The following is a 16,766-nucleotide window of genomic DNA, read 5'->3' on the forward strand; positions in this document are numbered from 1 at the left end:
TGTTGGCCAGGCTGGTCTCAAACTCCTGACCTCAAGTGATCCGCTCTCCTCAGCCTCCCAAAGTGCTGGGATTACAAGCGTGAGCCACTGTACTTGGCCAGGAAGTGGGGAGTTATTAAGGAGGTGGAATTGAGGTGAACTACCCAATTTCAAATCCTTGTCAGCAGAGCCTGGCTGAACTGAAGATTTTTCTTACCATCTAGATGGTGCTTTAGACTTTCCCTGCATCTTAAAGATGGCTTTTTTTTTTTTTTTTTTTTTTTTGAGACGGAGTTTCACTCTTGTTGCCCAGGTTGGAGTGCAATGGCATGACCTCGGTTCACAGCAACCTCTGCCTCCAGGGTTCAAGCGGTTCTCCTGCCTCAGCCTTCTGAGTAGCTGGGATCACAGGCATGCACCACCACACCTGGTGAATTTTGTATTTTTAGTAGAGATGGGGTTTCTCCATGTTGGTCAGGCTGGTCTCAAACTCCCAACTTCAGGTGATCCTCCTGCCTCGGCCTCCAAAAGTGCTGGGATTACAGGTGTGAGCCACTGCTCCCGGCCTGGATGGCCATTTAAACCAACTTATTTTGACATAATTTCATACTTGCAAGAATAATACAAAGTATTCCTGTATACATTTTACCCAGATTCCGTGTCTGTTGACATTTTACCACATCTGCTTTTTCCTTCTCTCTCTGAATACATTCATTTTATTTTCTTTTTCATGTAGACATAATGATGCTCTTTTTTCTCTTCAGGGTATATTTCCCCTAAAACAAAGACATCCTCTTCCGTAACCACAATACAATGAACAAAATCATGAAATTGTCAATGATATGGTTTGGCTCTGTGTCCCATTCCAATCTCATGTCAAATCGTAGTCCCCAGTGTTGGAGGAGGGGCCTGATAGGAGGTAATTGGATCATGGAGGCGGATGGATCACGGAGGCAGATTTCCCCCTTGCTGTTCTAGCGATAGTGAGTGAGTTCTCACGAGATCTGGTTGTTTAGTTCTCACGAGATCTGGTTGTTTAAAACTGTGTGGCACTTCCTCTTTGTTCACTCTCTACTCATGTAAAATGCGTCTGCTTCCTCTCATCTTAAGCCATAATTGAAAGCATCCTGGGGCCTCTCCAGCCATGGTACCTGTACAACCTGCAGAACCATGAGTCAGTTAGACCTGTTTTCTTTATAAATTGCCTAGTCTCAGGTATTTCTTTATAGCAGTTTAAGAACAGACCAATGCAATCATTGATAAAATACTATTAACTCATCTACAGATCTTACTCGTATTTCACCAATTGTCCCAATCATATCAGCAAAAGAAAATCCTAGCTCACACATTGCACTCGGCTGTCACATCCCTTTGGTGTCTTTTAATCCGGAAGAATTTTTCTTTCTTTTTTTTTTTTTTTTTTTTTTTGAGACGGAAGTCTTGCTCTGTCGCCCAGGCCGGACTGCAGTGGCGCTATCTTGGCTCACTGCAAGCTCCGCCTCCCAGGTTCACGCCATTCTTCTGCCTCGGGCTCCCGAGTAGCTGGGACTACAGGCGCCCGCCACCGTGCCCGGCTAATTTTTTATATTTTTAGTAGAGACGGGGTTTCACCGTGTTAGCCAGGATGGTCTCCATTTCCTGACATTGTGATCCGCCCGCCTCGGCCTCCCAAAGTGCTGGGATTACAGGCGTGAGCCACCGTGCACGGCCTAATCCGGAAGAATTTCTCAGCCTTCTTTGTCTTTCAGGACACAGATATACACACATATATATATATATATATAATTTTTTTTTTTTTTGAGACTGAGTCTCGCTCTTGTTACCCAGGCTGGAGTGCAATGACACAGCAACCTTGGCTCACTGCAATCTCCACTTCCTAGGTTCAAGCAATTTTCCTGCCTTAGCGTCCCGAGTAGTTGGGATTACAGGCGCCCACTACCAAGCCCAGTTAATTTTTTGTATTTTTAGTAGAGATGGGGTTTCACCATGTTGGCCAGGCTGGTCCCGAACTCCTGACTTCAAATGATCCACCCACCTTGGCCTCCCAAAGTGCTGGGATTACAAGTGTGAGCCACTGTGTCTGGCCTGACACAGATATTTCTTGAAAAAGTACAGGTCAGTCAGTTACTTTTGTCATGTTTTTCAGTTTGAGTTCTACTGATGTCCTGATTAGATTCAGGTTATGCACTGCTGGCAAGAATATCACGGAGGTCATGTTGTGCTCTTTCCACTGCATTGTACCAGGAGGTGCACAACATGTCCCATCACTGGTGATGCTGACCTTGGCCTTTTGGTTAAGCTGGTGTCTGCCATGTTTCTCCACTGTGAAGTCACTCTTAAGTCACTATCCATCCCCCCTTATTTTTACGTTAATGAATTGTTTAAAATTTTTGGTAAAATATGCATGACATAAAATCAACCATTTTCACTGTTTTTAAGTGTCCAGTTCTGTGGCATTAAGTACAATCACATCGTTGAACAGCCATCACCACCATCCAGCTGTAAAACTTTTCCAAGTCTGTACTCTTTAAGTACAGACTTAAAGGTGGCCCTTTGCAATATTATGCTGAAATCTTCCTCTCTACAGCTTTCCTACAACTGGTTCTTGTTATTGCCACTAGTTAACCAAGGACGACTCTTGTCTTGGGTTGACATGAAGGTGAGTTGAAGGTGACAATCATGACCTACCTCCTGCTCTTCTATGCTCCAAGCTATGCAACCCCAGCTCCTCTAAGGAAAGAACATGAGGACTTGGGCAGGTTCCCTTTGGTAAAAAGGTAATAAATTTTCAGAAACCTGTCTATAGCCAACAGGACAAAGAGACATTGAATTTTTCCATAAAGCCGGATTTGGCCAAAATGGTTTTGTTTAAATCCCAAACCTTCTCTTTCTTCCACAACCTCTGTGCTATGTATGTTATTTTCAGAGGTGTGTGCTTCACTGTAAACCAGCTACCATTCTACTTTCTGTCTCTAACATTTTGACTACTCTAAGCACCTCTTACAAGTGGAGTCACACAGAATTTTGTCTTTTTGTGACTGACTTATTTCACTTAGCATAATGTCTTCAAGTTTCCTCCAGATAGCATATGTCAGAATTTTCTTGCTTAAGCCTGAAGAATATTTCGTATATGCCAATATCACACTTTGCTTATTCATCAGTTTATGGACACTTGGGTTGCCCCTGCCTTTTGGCTATTTGGTGAATAATGCTGTTATGAACATGTGTACAAGTATTGAGTCCCTGCTTTCACTTCTTTTGGGTATGCGCCCAGAAGTGGAATCTCTGGATCATTATTTTCCTCTTCTTAATTAATAAGCATCTTGGGGGACAATACTTTGAGATTACCTGAAAAACCTGTTATTTTTCTGACACTTTCACCCACTACTGTTAGCATCCATTGATTTCTATCTGAATCAATTATTCTAATGGTTGTCAAAATGACAGTTTTCTAATTCCATCACTCTTTTTTTTTTTTTTTTTTTTTGAGATGGAGTCTCACTCTGTCGCCCAGGCTGGAGTGCAGTGGCCGGATCTCAGCTCACTGCAAGCTCCGCCTCCCGGGTTTATGCCATTCTCCTGCCTCAGCCTCCCGAGTAGCTGGGACTACAGGCGCCCGCCACCTCGCCCGGCTGGTTTTTTTGCATTTTTTAGTAGAGACGGGGTTTCACCGTGTTAGCCAGGATGGTCTCGATCTCCTGACCTCGTGATCCGCCCGTCTCGGCCTCCCAAAGTGCTGGGATTACAGGCTTGAGCCACCGCGCCCTGTCCCATCACTCTTTCTGCGTTTATGAGTTGGCATTCTACTGGAAAGAAGAAACTTCCCTTCTCCACCCTTAATTTATGAATATGGACTCATTTTATTGAATGGGCTAGGCTCCTTTCCTTTTTACACTATTGCTCTGAGCAATTCTTTTCCCTATGATTCCCCAGAATGCAAGTTTGGAGAAATGCGGGAACTTTCTGTATTTCTTTGTTACCATGAAACAAACTGAGAGTGCAACCTAACTTCCCCAAGTTGAGAAAAATCATTTTCCTGCCCACGCATTAGTTTAGCTCAAGGGGAAACCCTTTTTCGAAAGTGCTTTCTGGGTAGCCCCGCGCGAACTGCATTTCCCAGAGGTCTTCGGAGTTACGTCATCAGCGAGCGCGGCTTTTTGCTGGCAAAGCCGGCTTTGGAGAGCTGCTGTGGCGGCGGCAACATGGCGGACGTGATAAATGTCAGTGTGAACCTGGAGGCCTTTTCCCAGGCCATTAGTGCCATCCAGGCTCTGCGCTCCAGCGTGAGCAGGGTGTTCGACTGCCTGAAGGATGGGATGCGGAACAAGGAGACGCTGGAGGGCCGGGAGAAGGCCTTCATTGCGCACTTCCAGGACAACTTACATTCGGTCAACCGGGACCTCAAGTAGGTACCGGCTGCAGGGGCCGGGGTCGGGGACCGGTCCCGCTCCGACCCTGCCCCTACGTCGCTCGAGTCTTCCCAGGCAGGGGCTGTTCTCCATTTCCCTTGATCCCCGTTCTTTCTCTTCGTGCTCTCCAAGCCTCTGTCTGCCTCTCAGGGACACCTTATCACCATGCCCGCTTTCTCGTCTCGCTTCTCCTGGCCTCCTGGTCCTGTTTGTCTCCCGCCACCCTCGACCTCTTCTGTGGCGGTTCCATTCCTGACAAGGAGGCATGCTCTTCCTATGAAGTTCCGCTTCTCTGAGCTTGGCAGGTTTCTCACCTGTAGGCCCTCTGTGCCCCATCACGTCTGATCCGAATGTAGTGATAGTACAGACAGGACCTGATCAGTCCGCTCCAAACCCAAGTGCACCCGATCTGATTAGCCCCAATTCCCTGGCCCTGAATTTGGACTTCATCAGTTCCACCACCACCCACCGGCAACCACGACGAAACAGACCAGGCCTTGAGCTATCTTCCACCTTTCCCCTACCCTCTCCCAAACCACCTGATCAGTTTCCTCACTCCCACTCTTACTGCTCCTGTTCAGTTCCTTCGGCAGTAGAGACTTAATTTTCAATCTCCTAACCATTTTACTTACTTATGCTTAACGCCCCTGCTTCTTAATTTGTAGTCTTTTAGGGTTAAGGATTCCACTTTTCCTAGTCTTTCTTACAAAGCACCTTCTTCACTTGTACTTTACAAGTGTTGTAGGAATTAAATGAGAGGATGTTTGCAAAGGGCCTGGCACATAGTCGGCACTTCTTGATTGCTTGGGTCCTGAACTTGCCTTCTCTTTTATAAGAGAGTCGGTCCTTCCCAGGAAAGTTAGAATTTCAGGATTTTTGCTTTTTACTTCTCAGAACTGACCTGAGTAGGGGAAAGCATTTGGTGAGCTAGTCATCCTTTGATTTCTGGACTGGTTGGATTTTTGTTTTTTCGACTTGGTCTCCTTAGTAACCAGATGGAAAGAGGAGGTAGGATGGAGGAGGAGGTGGAGGAGGTGGCCAAATGATGGGTGCCTTTTTGTTTTCCCCCAAGTAGTTGCCATAAATCACATACCCCTCCTCAACGCCCACATCCGCTTGCTGTTCTCTGGCACAGTGCCGAGCACCAGTTAATACTTTCTCTGCTTCAGGGGATGCACTGGCTATTCTTCCCTACCTTCTATTTTCTTTCCATTTTCTCTGCGAGTTACTTTCCTTTGTAATGTTCAGGATATTATAACCCTTCACCATTTTAAATAGAAACTTTAAGAGTGCTGACATTATCCCTTTGCCATCTTAAATCTTTGTACAGTAGTGCCAAAAAGAAGGTGGCTGATGATTCCAAAATGAATGTGGCATAAGAAGCTTTTCCTAGAGAGTCTTTTGTTGGCAGTTTGGGACTGGCCCCTCAGAACGTACTCCTGGAATGTGCTCTTGTTGGCTCCCTTTCCCAAGCTTCTCGAGGGTTTTCCTGCTAGACTGAAGCGTGTTTGACACAGCCTCCTCGGTGGTGTCTTCCCATTCCGTTTGTTTATTTTATCTCTTCTTTGTTTTGTTAAGTTTTGCCATCTGTGAAGCATCACGTACAAATCTATCCCTATGTGAATGACAAATAATCATCATTTATTCAGGTACTTGCTGTTCTGCCAAGTGTAATGATCTGCACGTGGGTCTGAAAACGCTTAGTGAGAGGCCGTGTTATGTCACATTTCAAAATTCCAGAAAGTCTCGTCCCCACTGCGGAGATGAATTTGAGTTGTTCAATTCTGATTGTGGGAGTCTTATTGATTCTAGTGCCCTTACGTTTTTTTCCTTCTTTGGAATGGCACCAGGAAGCTCTGTTTTAAAGTCAGATAAACTCTCATTTAGGGTTTTGTTTGTTTGTTTGTTTGTTTTTGTTTTTTTTAAGTGTCCCAAATATTTTTTAACCTTTCAAAAACTGTTTCTTCTTAAGGGACTTCTGATGGATGGTTTGAAGAGCAATCTTTGATCCTGGGGGTTGGCTTTACCTTGGAGTGTAAGTGGGCTTAGGTTTATTTGCCTTATCTCTTTGCTTTTCAGTGAGCTGGAACGTCTGAGCAATCTGGTAGGCAAGCCATCTGAGAACCATCCTCTTCATAACAGTGGGCTGTTAAGCCTGGATCCTGTGCAGGACAAAACTCCTCTCTATAGTCAACTCCTTCAAGCATATAAATGGTCAAACAAGGTAAGGGAGACGTAATAAATAGAGCTAATATATGGAAAGCCAAGTTTTCTTATATTCCATAAATGCAGAAAGCAAGAGTAAGTTTTTATTGCTTGTTATGTTCTTGATTCAGCATGGGATTATAGAGTTGGAAGTTGTAGAATTTTTCTGTAATCTATTTTGTAGTCCTTTGAAGTCTTTGGGGATTCATGATGCTCAGGTGATTACATATTAAAAATTCTAACTCAGGTGTATTTAACCTGGAGACCGGGTATAGGGAGCAACTCTCATGAACCCCTTAAAATTATATACAGCATGTTGTGGTATGTGCATGTGTATCTGGGGAAGGCTTCCTAGCTTTCATCAGGTTCACAGAGGAATCTGTGGCCCCCAGGAGGTGTCTAAATGTTTAGCTGCGAACACTATGTTCTTGTCTTGTCTTGTCCTCTGTCACAGATGGATGAGCATCACTATAATGCCATTTGTTAGATGACTCTCTAATTACTTAGATGCCACCTAAGGGAGATTTTTCTTAACATGCTCTGTAGAGTTTGATATTCATGATTTCTTTCAGGAGGCAGGCCTGTGGCAGAGATCCTACGACAGCTTTAAGTGGAAAACTAAACTGTAGTTGAAAAATAACAGAAACAGTTAGGCTCATGAATCTGGAAACGGTTCGTTTGTTAACGAACAAGTTCCTTTTGTTTGGGTGCTATGTGTTGTGGCGTGCATGTGTGTACGGGCTTTTTATATTGATAGGGAACTAGAATATATATATACTTTAGGAATGATTTTGGAAGCTTTTTTATTATACTGTGCTGCCTCTTTGAATAATTGTTAGAATTGTTAGTTGTTTAACTGTATGCAGGGTAAGTTTAGTTGTTTAACTGTATGCAGGGTAAGTTTAGTTGTTTATTAATTCTAATAATTGTTAGAATTGTTAGTTGTTTAACTGTATGCAGGGTAATTGTTAGTTGTTTAACTGTATGCAGGGTAAGTGCCCCCTCCAGTAATCCATTGGCATTTTCCTCTTTTCAGTGTTTTTTTTTCTCCTTAGGTCTGGGATAAGAGATAAACCTTGAGAGTTTTCCTGGTGTGCAGAATTTTTTCTTTGAATTTCTCTTTGAGGGTGTTTTAGTATTCTTTGGTTTGAAGGGGAACCCTGGGAGCTGCATTTGTGATTTAGGAAGGTGATTTATCATGGGTTACTAAAGAAAGAACTTGAACCTCGAATGCTTACATGTAGCCTGTAAGGCCTTTCCCCAAAACTCTGGGCTGCCAGTGACAGAAACCCAACTGGGTCTAGATTTAGCCAAAAAAAAAAAAAAAAAAAAAAAAGGCATGGGGGTACTTCACTGGTTCAAGGAACTAAAATGTTCAGGGAGTTACTTGTCTGTGACTGAGCTCAGGAGGATCAGGGTGCGTGGGTGGTATGGCAGGAGCGTCACTCGCCTGCCCTCTCTAAGACTGCTTTCCTTTCTTGGCCTAATGCTCTCCAAGGGGTAAAAAACATGGCTCAGCAGTTGTGGGTATACATAGTTCTTATACCTGGTGACCTCCCAGTGTCCATGTCAGGCTCTGAAAAAGGATTCTGGCCCAAACTTGATAGGTGCCCTCTGAGATGGTTCATTGCATCCATGGGTGGGATCCTCAGCTCAGAGCACCTGAAACACAGGAAATGGGGCTCCTTGGAGTTGGGAGAGAGGGAGTTCCCAGAAGGGATGGATGCAGGGCAGATAAAGAAATCACAGATGTCTGTTGCAGTTTTTTTAGGCCAGACGTGGGACTGTTCCAGCTCTACACAGATAGGTGTTTGGAAAAGGAAGCCATGTTGATGTATCCTGTGGGTAAAGTTCTTGAAATAGGGTACAGTGATAAGGACTGTTCAGTGATGGGAAGATTCAGGCTGATCTCAAAACCATGAGTGAGTGGGACACTTCATGGAAATGACTAGTCTTACGTTGAAGTGATGACACTGAATTTTTGAATGAAGGTAGTTTAATCACTCAATTGTTCCGCTATTAGAAGTTTCTACTTCGGCCGGGCGCAGTGGCTCACGCCTGTAATCCCAGCACTTTGGGAGGCCAAGGCGGGCAGATCATGAGGTCAGGAGATCAAGACCATGGTGAAACCCTGTCTCTACTAAAAATATAAAAAAAATTAGCCGGGCACGGTGGCGGGCGCCTGTAGTCCCAGCGACTCGGGAGGCTGAGGCAGGAGAATGGCGTGAACTGGAAGGCGGAGCTTGCTGTGAGCCGAGATCACACCACTGCACTCTAGCCTGGGTGACAGAGTGAGACTCCGTCTCAAAAAAAAAAAAAGAAGTTCCTACTTCAACCCCTACCCTTGCCCCACAGTGGAAAATAGGTTGTATTAAGGAAAAGAAATGTTATGTATTATGTATGTGGAACTTCTTGTGCTGGAAATGCTACAGGTTAAAAATATCTGTATGCATTTATCCCAGATTATAAATCTCCTATGAGCAATGTGAGGGGGTGTCGAGGCTGCAGCCATGTCCCCGGCCTGCTGAGGTTCGGCTCCTGTAAAGGAACTATGTTCTTTCACCAGCACGAGAGAACAGTTAAGAGACTCAGGCCCTTATTTTAGAGGTGAGCAAACTGAGGCCCAGTGAACTGACCTGTTTACAGTTCCCCAAGCTAGACCAGAATTTGGGTTTCCTGACCTGATTCAATGTTCTTTCCTCAAAACTTGATGTTTTAGTCCAGTTTTGCTTAAGGTTTTCAACTGTAGAAAACATTTTTTTCCCCGTTTACTTGCATCCTGGAAACAATTCACATTATATTTTATTCATGAATCTGTATGTATTTTTCTAATTTTTAGTGATTTATCAAAGGGTGGAGATGGCAAATACACGGTACCTGGATTCTTAACCTATTGCTCTTTCTAGGGCAGACATCACTAATCAACCATTGCACTCTTTCCTGCTGAGACTGTGTGTATATTGGCTTAGAATCCTTGCAACTCTGTGTTCTGGCACTAGGCAGTGACTGCCAATTATTTAGAAGAGGGTGGCAAGGAAAACATGTTTTTTATTTCTATTATAGCAGATAACGTCCTGTGCGACTATTACTTGTTTATACCTTACCTTTTTCTACAAGGGATTTAAAATAGATTATAAGAATACACAAAACCCTGAAAGAAAAGCGGGAAAACAAGGATGAGGAAGCCTATATACATTTCTTTAATAAACACAAGAAGTAGCCTCAAGAAATAAGCCAGTACTCTAATTTCCAGCTGGGGACATGGAAGAAGCAAATAATTAATTATATGTGTTTATCTTGCCTTTCCTACAAATGAAAAGAGCTTTTTAATTGCTAAAGCTTTCATTGTTCATCATTTTACCCTCAAAGAGTTTAAACCAGTAAGTGCGTTAATATATTAAGTGAAGTTTGGGGTAACTTGCCAATGTCAGCTCTATGCGCTATTGGCTAAGAATTGAAGGACATATGAGAAAGGCTTTGATACCCACCCATTATGAGATGAACTTTCTGTTTTATGTGCTGTTGGCTATAAAAAAGTCTCCTTCATGCCTAATGACTAATTATTTTCTTTAGGGGATTTTGTAATTTTTGTAAAGTCAGTTGGAATATTAATTACATGGTACTTGGCATAATTGTTAGAATAACACGTTTAAAAATTAATTTCATCTAATGGAATGATGTCAAATTGCTGTGAGCAGCACTTTTCCCATACTGAATTGGGGGAAGAATGTAGCTTTTCACTATTATGCACCTATAGATAATTGTTCTGAGAAGGATGACAAGCTCTCTTGACTAGGGCAAAAAATAATTGGCATCAACGCTGTCCTTGCCATAAAATAGTCAATGTAGACTTGATAGTGCTTATTATGTTCAGAGATGCTGAGAGTTAACCTGAACTTATTCTGAAGGTCCCCTTTTGAAGGTTTCTGGCACCCTGTCACCAGGCTTTTATTTCTGGCTTTTATTTTTTTTCATTTGTTTATGGCAGGCTACTTGTATATTTGTCTGGAAAAGCAGACTAAGACGTCCGCCTTTCCCTGGCGACATCTGAAGCTGCAAAGACCCCAGAAGTGTCACTTTTTACTGGGCTTGGGAAATGGGCCTAGAGCGAGGTGCTGCTGCTACCTTTTTTTTTTTTTAATGTTTGATTTTTTATTATAGAAAGAGCAGCTTTCTATTCCAAGAATATTCCATTGAAAAGTCTGAAGACATTTCCTCCGTCCTGCCCTCCGGAACCGTTCTTATCAGAATCCAGTTGCTTAATGACTAAGTTATTGCAAAGTTCACTTCTAACATCTATCTCTGAAGGTGCTCTTTTCTGTTTTTGCATCACAGAACTAACAGGGTTGGAATCGTTTTACGTTGCAACACAGAGCTTTTCCTTTACGGACTCCGTCCTCTTTTAAGGGTAAACTGTAAGGCCCAGGGGAGAGACACCATGTCCGTCTTGTTCCTTGCTGGGAGTCCCCAGCACCTAGCAAGGCGCCTGGTACACTGTAATCATTCAGTGAAGATTCGCTGAGTGAATGAAAGAATAAATGAATCGAAGCATTTTCTGTTGAATTTTTAATTTACAACCCTTTTGTGGTTTGCTTGCTTGTATTTTTGATGAAGTACAATGAGGGCATTTTCAGCCATTACTGAGAAAGCCAGTTGTGGTGCTTGCAGATGGGAGGAAATTTGGAGATCTTATGATGGAGGCCAGGGCTGGGGGTCATTTGGAAGGCCAGGGTGAGGTCATTGGGTGAACCGATGGTCAGCTCTTTGAAGGCTGATGGTAGCATTTTTATCCACATCATCTGTCACCTGGTGTGCCCTTCTAATGGGACTTGGTGGAAGTTTTTTGGAGTTGCCTGAGTCAGGCTAATTTGAGCTGCTGCACCTGATGTCAGGTGTTCTGTGGCAGCTGTCATTTTGGCAGCAATGTGAAAACTGTCTGGGAAGAGGAAAGTCAACTCCACCAGCCTCTTAGGGTTATCCTACTTTGTGAGTTACCTATAACCAATTTCTGCTCGTGTTTTCCTTCCCACCAGGCCCACCCCTGACTCATTCTTCTCTCCATATAGCTGCTACATGTTCAGGGAACACAGATTCATTCAGAATGTAATAGGAAAGAAAATGACTTAAATGCCCCTCAAAGTTTAATCATCATGACTTTAGGATTGAGCACCCTTCTGGATTGTCCCTTTATTAGCGAAGGTGTTCTTTCACCTAAATCTAACCTGTGTAGCGCCCCATCACTCAAAATGAACTTGCTAGCATAGTGGGTTGGGCTGTGGTATAGACTGCTCTGGTTAGCCTTGAACCCTACACCCTCCTCCTCCCTCCCCACCTGCAAACCCTGGATACTATGGGAGCCATTATGAAAAGAACAACCAACCAGAGAAAACAATGCAATTCAGCCAGTCTCCTGGACAGCTAGATATATGGTAGGATTCAGAAGTCAAGAAGGTATATCAAAAATATAAAAACCTAGATGTGAGTTCTGGAGTCAAGACTACCTGAGTTCTGATCCAGCTCTGTGCTTTTATACTTGAGCTCACAACCCTTGATTCAAGCGAAAAAATTCTTTTTGAGTATCAGTTTCCTCATCTGTAGAATGGGGATAATACTAGTATTTGTGTCATAGGGTTGAAGTGAAGATTGAGATAATGCACATCAAATGTCTCGGATAACTCACACATAGTAAGTGCTAAGTAAATGGTAGTTATAATGACCAGGCATAGTGATAGTACACATGTGTGTTCTCATTTATGGAATGCATGGTACTCATGCATATGTACTCGTTTATGGAACGTGTGTTACTTGTATGCACGTGTACTCATGGATTGCGTGTCACTCATATGCCTGTGTACTCATTTTTGGGGTGCGTGTTATGCATACGCATGTGTGCTCATTTATGGGGTGTGCGTTACTTCTGGGCCCATGTACTCATGGATTGCATGTTACTCATATACCTGTGTACTCATTTATGGTGTGTGTGTTACTTGTATGTGTGTGTGCTTGTCCATGGGGTGCGTGTTATGCGTGCGTGTGTGTGTGCTTGTTGATGGGGTGCGCGTATGTGTGTACTCACCATGGGGCGTGCGTCACTCGTATGCATGTGTGCTCGTTCCTGGACACGTGTTACTCGTATGCATATGTGCTCATTCAGGGGCGCAGGTTACTCATGTGCGTGTTCCTTCATGCAGTGTGGGTTACTTGTATGCGTGTGTACTTGTTCATGGGGCATGGGTTACTCGTCTGCTTGGCGTGCTCGTCCATGGGGTGTGTGTTACTCGCATGTGTGTGTGCTCATGGAGTGTTACTCGTACGCGTTTGTACTTATGGGGTGTGTGTTACTTGTGTGTGCTCATTCATGGGGTGTGCGTTACTCATATGCATGTGTACTCGTTTATCGAGTGGTGGTGTTGCTCAGTGGTTCAGAGCGTAGGCTCCAGAGCCTGACCACTCTGGCACACATGCTGTGTTACCTAACAGCCGTGAAGCTAACCTCTCTGTGCTTCAGTGCTGTATTCTCTAAGATGAGAATGATAATTGTACCCACCTCAGAAAGGTGTTATGAGGACTAAATGAGGTGATACAGGTAAAGCACTTAACCTAGCAGAGAGTCAGTACTCTCCAGCGGCTGCTATTATTGTCTTAAGACAATGCTGAGGACAGATTCCAGGCAGTGGTGGCCCATCTTCCAGTGGCTTCTGCTCCCTCACCAGGCCTCCCGCACCTGACTATGGTATTCTCCTGAAGTTCTTCACATTGGAGATTCTGTTGGATAATCAGCGCCTTTTCCACTGAGACAGCAATTCACACATTAATATGAATGAATGTGTTGGGGGGCAGTTCTTTCCTCACAGAACCTGGGGGTGGAGGTAAGGGATTGGGGATTTGGTGGGGGGTGTGGGAATCGAGGGGCAGTAAAGGCAGGGCGAGAGTCCTGGGGACAAACCACAGGAGTAGTGGGAGGACTGTGGAGAGGAGGTGAGAAGGGCGTGTTTGGCCCCAGGCGGACATTTGTGCACACCAAAGGGGACTCTTCTCACCTTGGGACTCAGTGAGACCTAGGAAATCAGATCTGTTTTATAGTCTTCTCACCTGGTGGGAAACGTCCTGTGGGCCAGTCTGGGATTTTTAGCCTTTTTTTTGAGACAGGGTCTTGCTCTGTTGCCCAGGCTGAAGTACAGTGGCGCAATCATGGTTCACTGCAACTTCAGCCTTATGGGCTCAAGAGATCTTCCTGCATCAGCCCCCCAAGTAGCAGGGACTACAAGTATGCACACCCACGCCCAGCTAATTTTTAAATTTTTTGTAGAGACGGGGTCTCACTATGTTGCCCAGGCTGGTTTCAAATTCCTAGGTTCAAGTCATCCTCCCGCCTTGGCCTCCCAAAGTGCTGGGATTACAGGCGTGAGCCACCATGCTCGGCAAGCTCTGTTTCTTGAGGACAATATCTGAACACAAAGGCTAATTTTGAACATTTGGGTTCTCTCCAGGTTGTAAACTGGGTGCTTGTTATCAGCAGAGCTCTGGAGTCAGACTTCACTGGGTCTCAATCCTCATCCCCCTTTTCCCAGCTTTCTCATTTGGAATGAGTTGCAGAACGTGCCTTTGCCTCAGCCTCCTCATCAGTTCAATGTGGATAACAGTAGCTTCCACCTTCCAGGGCTGTTGTGGGGACTAAGGCATTGAGCACATTTGAGGGACCTAGGCCGGTGTCCAGTGTGGCACGCTTGCAGCGACTGTCCTTTATTCTTGCTCATTTTAATATGAACGGTAAAGCCGCGCCTGGCGGTGTGCAGTCAGGAGAACTCTGGACGGAGCATTCTAGAGAGCACTGTTCAGTCTCGGCCGTCCACTGTCCTGCTCTGTGGCCTCATGCCAGTGGCTTTCCCCGCCTGGGTTGCAGCTTCCTCATCGGTAGGATGAAGGGTTGAGCTGGGTGATCTCTTCAGTCCCTTCCAGCTCTGCCCTGCGGAGGTTCATCGGAGTCATCAGTGCATTTCTGTGGTCATGGAAACAAAAGTGTAATCCGAGGAATGGAGAGTATTTCCACCTCTTCAGCTCCAGTCCAGTAATGTTTCTGAAGTACACACAGCTTTTGTGTATGCTCCAGAGCATCTCAGAATATCCCCGAGTGCAGAGTGGAGCAGCAGCCCCCAGGGACTTTAGTGGAAAATTACCTTGCAAAGGTTCCGCAGACAGCATTCGCCTCTTGTAACACACCATGGGTAAATGTTACTGAAAATCAAGCCATACCCCTATCATTCAAAACGGTTTCTGTCCCAAGGCTTTGGCCCAATTCCATGTCTTTATGTTCTACTTATTAGTTGTGGTTTCTGAAAATAGTCACTTTATTGTTGCCTGGAATCAGGTTTGTGACTCCCTCATTCTTTTCTGTAAAAGAGCAGGAACTGTCTTTGGAAGGCTCACTGGCCAGCCCCAGGGAGGCTGCAGAGGCTGCTGGACGTGTGTCAGCCTGCCCCCTGGGAGCCCCTGGCCGTGGGGACTCACACTGATTCCCTGCTTGACTCTCTTCTATCAGCCTTTTCTGGGATGATCAGGTTTGTGTGGTCTGTCCAGAGCCCTCTGTAGATTGTAACCAGAGCCTATAAAGGGCATTTTCTCTTCTCTTCCAGGAATGTTAAGTAGAAAGGAAATTGTCTCCTGTCATTTGTCCTTATGCAAAATTGCACATTGGTGGTGGGAAGGAAGCATATCATTACATGTACAGAAGCCTCCCGTTTTCCTGTCTTCTCTCTTCGTGGCGGTTTGGGCTGGGAGAAGGCCGCCGGGTTATTAGTGCTTCTCTCCGTTCTCTGGGCCATCTCATCTGTTCTGTGGTTGCACTTGCAAGCCACACACAGTGACATCTAACTCCATCACCAGGCTGGCTCCCTCCCCCGACATCCAGACCCATGTATCAAAGGGCCCAGCTGGACAGCTGCCCTTGGAGACTCCCAGGCCTCTCAGACTGAAGCAGTTCAGAACTGAAATCCTCACCCCCACCACCAACCCACTTCTGGTGGTGGGATGCCTTAGCCAGCCACCTGCCCAGATCCCTGGGTGTCGTCCGTCACTTCTGCCTGTCCCTCACACCCTCTGACAGATCTATTCATTCCCCCACTTCACAGCCTCTCAGGTCTTTCCTCTCCATCTTGACTGCTGCTGCCTCTCCCCGGGCCTCCATTATTGCTCGGGGCAATGCCGCAGCCTCCCCACTGGTTTCTGGCCTGTAGTCTACCCTTTCTAATCTATTTTCCACTCTGCAGCTCTCGAGGGATCTTTAAAACGTAGAGATCTGATTTTGTCACTCTTCGGTGATTTCCTCCCTCTCTCTTAGGATGAATTCCAGCTCCCTCGCTGGCGCCTGAAGGCTTTCTAGTAATAATACACGGGAGCCCGAGTCCTTTGGCCGGCTTACCTCGCCTCAGTTTCCTCATCTGTAAAATGCCACAAATAGTCCTGCCTCTTACGGTAGCAGTGAGGATGACATGAATATTGCATGTGAGTGTGTGGCCCAAGGGGAGTGTCTGTACATGACCTGTTGACCGTTAGCAGTCCCAGTGCAGGCCTGTTGTCGTGGTCTGTTGTCATTGTCCTGGTCTGTTGTTGTGATCATGGTCTGGCACCACTTGTTCTTCTAGCTTGTTTCCTCCCTCCCTTCTTGCAGGGGGAAGAAACCCTTTTTATTATGAAAACTTTTTATTATGCAAAATTTCAAATATACACAAAAGTGAGAGAATAATGACCTAGCTTCAACCATTAAGAACATTTTGGGCCATCCTGGCTAACACGGTGAAACTCCGTCTCTACTAAAAAATACAAAAAATTAGCCGGGCGTGGTGGTGGGCGCCTATAGTCCCAGCTACTGGGGAGGCTGAGGCAGAAGAGTGGTGTGAACCTGGGAGGCGGAGCTTGCAGTGAGCTGAGATCGCACCACTGCCCTCCAGCCTGGGTGACAGAGAGCGAGACTCTGTCTCATAAAAATAAAAAATGAAAAAAGAACATTTTGCTAAACTTGTTGCATGTATTTCCCCATCTCTCTCCACGCTTGCTTGCTTTTTTGGTGGGGGGAGGTGAGGACTGGAGTCCATATGTGAAAATGGAACCCAGACATCCTGCATTTCGTCTATGGAGACTTTAGTGCACAGCCTCCTCTCTCCCCACTTTCCCTGC

The 16,766-nt window shown here is 45.1% G+C and overlaps 1 protein-coding gene across 1 annotated transcript in view; it reads left to right on the forward strand.

The window, feature by feature from the left end:
* The first annotated feature begins 4,144 nt into the window (after positions 1-4,144).
* MED27 (mediator complex subunit 27) overlaps positions 4,145-16,766 on the forward strand; it is a 215,464-nt gene continuing 202,842 nt past the window's right edge. The window contains exons 1-2 of the mRNA XM_023216909.1: positions 4,145-4,384; positions 6,468-6,612. Coding sequence (XP_023072677.1) covers positions 4,182-4,384; positions 6,468-6,612 — 348 coding nt within the window. The 5' untranslated portion in view covers positions 4,145-4,181. The remainder of the gene's footprint in view (positions 4,385-6,467; positions 6,613-16,766) is intronic.

This window comes from Piliocolobus tephrosceles, chromosome 14 (assembly GCF_002776525.5).
Source record: "Piliocolobus tephrosceles isolate RC106 chromosome 14, ASM277652v3, whole genome shotgun sequence".
In the NCBI taxonomy this organism is placed as follows: domain Eukaryota; kingdom Metazoa; phylum Chordata; class Mammalia; order Primates; family Cercopithecidae; genus Piliocolobus; species Piliocolobus tephrosceles.